The 8,862-nt window shown below is 32.7% G+C and overlaps 1 protein-coding gene across 1 annotated transcript; it reads left to right on the forward strand.

Annotated features, from left to right (window-relative positions):
* Positions 1-566: 566 nt before the first annotated feature.
* Positions 567-4,016, forward strand: LOC123714635. The gene is made up of 3 exons (XM_045668991.1): positions 567-740; positions 1,423-1,752; positions 1,828-4,016. Coding segments are annotated over exons 1-3 (2,400 nt in total). The 5' UTR covers positions 567-738; the 3' UTR covers positions 3,896-4,016.
* The last annotated feature ends 4,846 nt before the right edge of the window (positions 4,017-8,862 follow it).

Raw genomic sequence — 8,862 nt, forward strand, 5'->3', positions numbered from 1 at the left:
GGTACCTACCTTTCCTGATCATAATACAATCATGTAATGTGAGGTATGTAATATGTTAATTGTAGCAGGTAAGTAGCCTTTAGTCTCATTGTAAGCATGATAAAAACATATAAATTCATCATACATCTAATATGAGGATAATAGAGCTTCCTTCTGTATTCAGTCTGTATTTAACCTGATTAAAGGTCCTAAATTGGTCGTCATTACATAAAATAAAGCTAAAACTAAACTAAATTGCATCGTTAAATTAATTAATTCATTCATGTAGGACTGTAAATATATATTAATAAATACAAAACATTTATTCCACATGGGCGGAATAATAATAAGTTAAAATAGTTTTAACATTTTTATTCAAATTTGTCGCGTAATCGCACTTTATTGAGTAGAAGAAATACCGTACCTGGTTTTTTAAAAACGTATATGACGTAAAAGCAGGCGGCTAGCGGAACGATACTACTTCCACCGCGCAGTATTATTTGTAGTGTACCGGTTGTCATATGAGAATTGCGATCGATACCAGTCGAGACTCAGCTTAAGTGCTTGGATTTAGGGCATATTTTCGTTTGTGTTCTGTCAACGGTGGTAGCGGGAAGGACGCGGGGTACCGACGCATGCCGAATACCGCTATCGCTCCCGAGTAGTGCCGAGCGCGACGTCAAGTGACAATCCTGAATCGGTTATTATTATATTACAACAACATGCATTTATAACTGGACCTTGTGCTTTATAAAGATAATGTAAGTATACAATTTATACAGAATAACACAACAATAATTACTTTACACAAAAGTATTGCTTTACCATTACACATACATTGTCTTTCGGAGATAGATTCGATGTTATTTGCTAATCCAATCATTACGTTATAGTTGTGTCATGAGTTTAGATAGTGAATAATAAAACCGGTTTGTTTGAATAAAAATATCGTGCTAAATATCGTTAGCTCTGCCGTTTTCTGTCTGATATTTTAAATTATTTATTGTTACCATCAGGCGTTATTGAGCATATAGATTATAGGTATATAGCAAATTATGACCTAGAATGGTTTCTATGGACAATTGCCTGGTTTGCTTTTTAGTAATGCTTACAAACTGGCAATATACTACTGGATTCTATAACTGGATACTACTTTTAGTACCTAATGCGAATCTTTCTAATCGCAACCAAAAACAAGCAATTGAATAAAATGGATCTTTTTTAGATTTTCTTATATTTGCACATAGTAAAAAAATACTGGTTGATAATATAATTGGGTTGAATAATTGATATGTTTTTTTTATTTAACATGGGTTAGATATTTCTGCGTTGATTTCATCTATCCTATTGTCATTAAACAGTTAACAAAATTCACTTTCACCCAGAAACGAACCGGGGTTACAGGCCGTTATATTTCAAATTTAATATTCATCATATTTCCAGGTCGTCGGAAAATTATCAAGAGTACAAAAAGAGACGTAATCCGTCGTCAACATGGAACTATTTCCTTACTGCAACAGACAGATCAAGTGCAAAGTGCAAAATCTGCTCGAGGATAGTAAGAACAAATGGGGCTTCCACCAGCGGTTTGCATGCCCATTTAAAAACTCGACATGGTATCAAGGTAGATTCTGTACAGAAACGAAATAATTATTCTGAAAATGAAACTACGAAAGCTTCTCACGATGCTTCTCTATTGATCGTTATGGCGCAAGATAATAATGGTTCTTACGATGATAGTGCAGGCAAATCACCCAAAAATATCAACGAAAGGTACATAATTTCTGTCAAAATGTATAAATTCTACTAACATAAGTATAATTTCAACATACATTACATATTTTTCAGGTCCGATTCGTCTTTTGAAGAGTATTCAAGATATCATAGCTCGTCCTCATATTTATGGTGTCATTTCTTAAGATCTGCTGATGCTCAAACTGCCAAGTGCAAAATATGTTCTAAAATTCTTAAAACCAGCGGGGCATCGACGAGCGGCTTGCACACTCACTTAAAGTCGAAGCATAAAATCAACATTATAAAAAGGACAGATAAAAGACACCCGTTAGCACGCTTTAACGTGAAGAAAGAAAAGGTTGCTGAAATTCCAGAATCTATTGTAAAACAAGAAGCACAAACCTCCTACGATGAAGCGGAACTTGAACTAGCGCCTGATGATGACGAACTCACTCAAGAAGTGGTCGATGAATCACCGTATAATTTAGAAAACTGTGACCAAACTGTAAATACTCATATGAAAATCATTTCCAGAATGATAGCATTAGATGAACTTCCTTTAAGTAGCTTTTGTAATTCTATCGATCTATGTAACCTCCTATCGCAAGCTGGATACGAATTGCCATCATCTAATATCGAAACAATCAGTCTAATACTTGAACAAAGTGACTTGGTCAAAATGGAGATAGCTAATCAATTAAAACAATTTAAATCATTAGGTATGAGGTTCTGCCTTAGTTTTGAAGAGTATATAACATTAAATAACAAGACCTACGTAAGCATTAATATTAACAACTATAATATAGATTCTAAATTTGGTTTTCCAAAGAATTTAGGATTACTTAAAGTAAAAATTGGCATGGATAATGATGAAATTACAAAAGTGATTAGTGATCGATTGCTAGCGTTCGATATAAATCTTAATAATGATATAATTTCTTTCACCAATTCTTTGTCCCAAATGAGACTGGGAATATCTCTCGGGATCGATAATCAATTTTGTTTAGCACAGGCTGTTCAGTATGGTGTGCTGGAAGTTTTATACAAAGAAGAAGATTCACAGATTTACCAAAATACAGAAGACCCTTATGATAGTGATGCTGACTATAATACCAAAGAATGTAAAAATGCTTTCTTTGTTAAGTATGCTGAAATCCTAACAGAACCCCAACTAATTTACAAAGACATTATTGAAAAGGTCAGAAAATTAGTACGATATTACAAAAATTCTGCAGCTAGAAATGAAATATTACAAAATAACGTAAGGAAGAAATATGACAAAGAAATACATCTTATTCTTGATTGTAAAAAGAGTTGGAGTACATTATGCGAAATGATATGCCGATTTTTGAAATTGAAAGACTGTATACATGAGTCTCTAACATATTTGGAAATGGATTTGTTTATTAATGATGAAGAATTACAAATCTTGAATGAAATTCATGAAAGCCTTGTTGTTATTAGGGCGACAATTACTGCCTTGTGTAAACCGAGTGCAAATTTATTAACGGCTGATATTGCCTTACGATTTATGATCAGAAAACTGGATGCTCAAAACAATGCAATAAGTCGTCATTTCTCTACAGTACTTAGAAAGCACATAAAACGAAGTAGAACAATTCAATCGAGTATACTACAATATTTACACCATCGCCATATATATAATGAGTATGCAGAAGATGATGCTTTTACAAAACCCACCTCGGAAGAAATGGTGAATAAAATTTTAACATTACTTACGCGTATAAAACCATCACTTGAAGATAAGTTATATAAATTTGATTATAAGTCAAAAACAACCGCTCAAAGAGTACTCGATCCATTAGAATCAGAAGATGACGAAGAAATGTCAATTGAAAGACAATTAGAGAAAGAAATAAGTAACACATGCCACAGTGAGATACCTAAGGCCAAAGAAGTGCCACAGGAGTTGGATCTGAAGAAAATTATTATGGGAGAAGTTAGCATTTATGAAAGTAATGGTGGTACTCGGGGTTTGTACCTAACTATGGCTTATGATCTCTTATTATCTGTCATTCCGGCGACATCAGAAGCAGAACATTTCTTTTACTCTAGAAAAGATGCGCATAAGAGATTAAGTTCTCACCCTGAGGCGTTGTTAAATTCTTTATTTATGTTGAGGGCATTCTTTAAAGAACAAAGAAGACTTGAAGAGTCATAGTTATTTTCAGACAAAAGTTCTTCAAACTACAGTAAATATGTGTAATTTATTAAGTAGAAAATATGTATACCGAATATGTAGTAACTGATATATATTCTTGTTAAATAAATATTTAGTTTATGGCACCAAATTACAGAAAATGTTGTTTAATGGTAGTACCATTAGTATAGTAACGAAATAAAATATTGAGTTTAGAGTCGGATTATTTTGTTTTGAGATAATTTAGGCGGAATGTTAATAAAGGCTGAAAGTATGTAAATCATACAATACAGTTTCCTTAAACTGTTTAACCTTTAACTGTTTGTTGTAAGTAGGTACTCGATGTTAAGAGAACAACTAAATGAATATTTACGTAGTAATTACTTCATTCGCATTCCTCTATTATATGAGTGCTGTCATAGAATACATTCCTAATGACAAGACGACGACTAATACATAATTAATTCATAATATTATAATTTTCACTCGCCTCGACGTTAGTTTACTTTGTGTTTGTTGACTTATTAACTATAAGCATTATTAATTTATAAACCTTTATCGAGGCCCAATGGTTGTAATTTGCATAATTTATTTTTTTCTGTTTCTTGCTTGTTTGTATGGTTTGCGCGGCAATAAAAAAATAGATACTGTCGCCCTTAGACACATAACCAGACATAGATGAGTTGGCCAGCACATTATGAATTTGTACGCTGTTTAATGAGAGTTATTTTATGGTCAACCTTACGCTGATTATATCCTGTGTAATATTTATTCAAGTTAATTTGGTAGGTTGATTATGCTATCTATACCACCCTTAACTTCTAAACAATACTACTAAAATAAAAACCTGGGGTATATTTTCAATGTACAGTACATTGTAGTTTCAAAGAAATTTGTTCAAGTTCCATACACAAATTGAAAGTTGTGAGAACTTTAATAAATTCAGGTGATTTAAAAATTTAATATGAAAATTTTGCCGGCTAAGACCGGTAATGCGGTTAGGCACCCAATTACGGTGGCAGTCGTGATTCCCTTCCTGCAACACTACCTGAGTCTTGAGAGGCTTACACACTGTGCTAATATATTGAAGTAGACATTTACGATATAAAAAAAAAACGGACAAAATTTTCAGACAACAAACTCAGTTTTCTTTTCTGGAGTATTATATCTGTGGAAGAAAGGAGGGTCGTCCTCCGACCTAAAGGAAGCATCCTCGACCAGACTAACCAATTAATGGTCGCTTCGAAGGCCCCAATGGCTACGGTCGAGGAGTTCAATACATTTTAGCGATCAGAAAACTTTGTCATCGCATTTTAGAGTATGACGTCATCGTGGTGATTTGTAGGCGCAGAGTAGGTGCCGCTACACACGTAAATCGAGTAAGTTTAAAGTCTCTTAATCTTTAAATCAAAATAGAAATAAAACTAGTACTAGAAATTGAGTTGTCACAGTCAGTAAAGGCGCTGCTGGAACAGTAATTTGCTACATCTCAGGAATTTTTATCGACTCGAGCACAACTGTCAGATAGATTTTGAATTCGGCTTTGGAATTTTTACTAACCCATCTTCAGCCAATGCTATTTCATACGTCTATCTTATTTTAACTTATCTAACCACTTTATTTTTAAATTTTAACTATCGAATCCCTGTACATTCGCTAACAATCTTCTAAACCTGTCCTATGCTGAAACTGAATGTGTTCTTCTTGTCCAACAGTAGTTTAATTATAATATTATGCATAAATGTTGTGTAGCATACATTATGACAAGTAACTAAAATCATGAGTATGTCAAATAGACTAGAGAGACTAGCTGCAAGACACAGGGAAACCTAGTGTGGAGGCTATTGCACTTTCTCTTTTAACTATACATCCTTTTTTATTATGCGTAATTATTTTTGACGTGACACATATGGAGCCGCACGCTCGAAAAAACATGACGCATGCGGCGTTACCTCGCTCTGCGGCGTTAGCTCGCTCTGAGACTTTCCATTTAAAACTTGAAGTGCAAGCGAGAGCGCGGAATGAGCGACAAAGAGGCACAATCGGCCTCCGCGTTCGGCAGCGTTCGTCATCTGTCTCTCTCCTACTTGAGTGAGCGATGAAAAAAAATTGACAATACAATTTTGTGTACAAATAAAATATGTAACTTGATCAATTCAATTGTGATTTCCATTTAACTACTTCTCTATATCCCTACAAAATATCTATCAAACAAATAAAATTAAAATTTTCTTTCAAAAGCATTACATCAGTATTTTCTTACGACGTTGTCACGTTCAACTATCGTCAGTAAACCGACTTTACAGACAACCGATTTTTTTTCATTAAAAAGAGTTAAGATTCGATAGGCTGCAAAATTATATATATTCAAGAAAGGGTGAGTGTTCTGTATGAAGTGACAGGAATATGAAGGTGTTAAACACATCAATAAATATTCCTATATCGCGTACGCTGCGGGAACTATTGACAATAAAGGAATGTGATGTACTACAGATTTATACAAGACATCAATATATATAACGTCCGTGATACCATATTATGTCTAACAAAAATATTAGTTTTGTATTTAAAAACCTATTTACCGAGAAAGCTTAAGGATATAACATCGTGCTACGAGCGAATTCATGGAGATGGAACCGCAGAGCTCAGCTAATTTAAAATAAACAATAATAGCTTCAGAAACTCTATAATTTGTTTGTGAGTAATACTAATTGTTGTGTTACATAACTTTACTGTGCGACTAGATTGATATTTACTTTACGACTTTCAGGACTTAATACATCATACAATATTATGATTTCATACACACGTATTTGAAGCACGGTAAATCGAACCAGTTCGTATCATTCTTCATTTACATAATATTTACCCTTCAGAAACCAGCAAGTATACCCGCATATTCTTCGATGAAATTATACAATATACATGCCGTGTGTAACAATATAGTTCGATCATGAATCCATCCTGAGTTTAAGTGTCCAGATACCAATATTAATGATAAAAAATAGCCTTTATTTGAGAACTACACTAGTCTATGACATTATGTTTTACACTAGTTTTGGAACTCCGGCGGAGTGAAGGCCTCCTCCAAATTCTTCCAATTGTATTTCTCGCAACAATTTTCTGACTCTACACCGCTATCCTTTTATTCATCTTCCCAATAAAACCTAAATCTTACCGAAAAATTTTTATAAAAATACTTATAAATTAAAATATTTACGCTAATATAACCATTCAACGTGTCAAATACTGTATTAACAACTACATATGCCATATGTTGTGTTATAATAACGTAAGTTGCAACGCTCCGATTATATGCATAATGCATATAACTAAATTTTTGTTGATACCAGATAATTTGTTGTTAAGCTGGAAAAGCTTCAAAAAGCGTAGCGCTTTTTCCAAATTTCACTTTTCCTCTTTATCTTCCCTCTTTTAATATTTCAATTCTCTCTTCGCTATCCTCTTTATACTAGTCACTTATTATTTAATCAAACATGATTCGTCTATAAATAACCTTGCTGAACTACGAAGGAATATTTTTAAAAACTTCACCACAGTCACGTATTTGTGTGGAATGTTGGACATATCGAGAGTACGTGAGTCGCACTCGATACGGTTCTTCATATTACAATTTCTATATGTTTCGTAGGTATAGGTTTGATATTAATTTCATACCTGTGCCAATAGAATTAATTGATTATATTTTTTAACAATTCACCCATAAAAATTATTATTAATTGAACTATTTATACTGTCGAAAATGCATACTAGGCAAACAAACATATCGTCCCTTATTTACAATTAAATTTATAGTAAATTATTATTTGATCAGATAATACCAATAAAAATCATTTCGTATGACATGTATAGTGTTCCTAAGGAAAGTCAATAGTTGAAATATAATTTAAACATAAATGAGCGATCACAACAAATTCAAAGATACTCCAATCACTTACCTACTTCATGTATCGTATACAAGAGTATCATTTGTTATAAAGAAACTTCTATGTCAAAGTCAATATTTCTATTAACGTAACTTGTGTAAGGCATTGTGTAATAGAAATGCGTTATTATTTAAACTGAAAGCGACCGTTTTCTCTTATTAGCACCCGAAGGTAGTTCCACCCATGAATTCTATAGAGGACCATTCTGATATACATCCTCAAACAATATACATGAAAATTGTTTTATGTAAAAAAAAAACATTTCATAGAAAATGCATTTCAAAAGTTTAGTTGTGTTTTTATCTGTGGTAATTTGTGTAGTGGCGGATGGAGAGGTGGAAACTAGGGGAAAGAAGAAAAAAATCGCATTTTATGGTAAATTTTTTAAAGTAATTTATGACTTTTTTCATCCAAGTTCAGTGTTAAAACTCTGCGACACTTCTGTCTTTTTGTGTCATCTGTCCTTAATGTTTATATTGTATTTTTGGCAAATCAATGTGTATGTCAATAAATATAATAAATAATATATATTATTATAAAAGTAAATTTAGAATCAATTTAACATCTCTTCTGTTCACGTTCATAAGTGTCCTTGGTCTATAATTGTTAATGGCTAAACTTATAATGTATAAAATAATAACTCAACACTATTAGAAGATGCATTAAGTTTAAAATTATTAATTTTCTTCATATTTAAATAGATACAAAGATAATAAAACGAGAAAAAAAACGAGAGTTTAAACGCAGACAGATAATCCATTGGTGCAGTCGGGGTTCGAACCTATGACCTCAGATGAGAATCGCACGCTAAAATTAAAAGTTCAACACTGCTCACATAAATAAATATCACTTATTTAATTTTAGCAAAGAACTAAAACATTACTTACTATATATGAATGATCTAAACTTATTGACAGTAATGGTCAATATTAATAGCAATTCCACATAATTATTAATAAAAGCCATTTATTATGTCAGAGCAATAGTGTTACTTTCAGCTGACACTGTCCTCATACGTCACAGAGCTTATAAATTAACAAT

This window comes from Pieris brassicae, chromosome 9, assembly GCF_905147105.1.
Source record: "Pieris brassicae chromosome 9, ilPieBrab1.1, whole genome shotgun sequence".
Taxonomy (NCBI): domain Eukaryota; kingdom Metazoa; phylum Arthropoda; class Insecta; order Lepidoptera; family Pieridae; genus Pieris; species Pieris brassicae.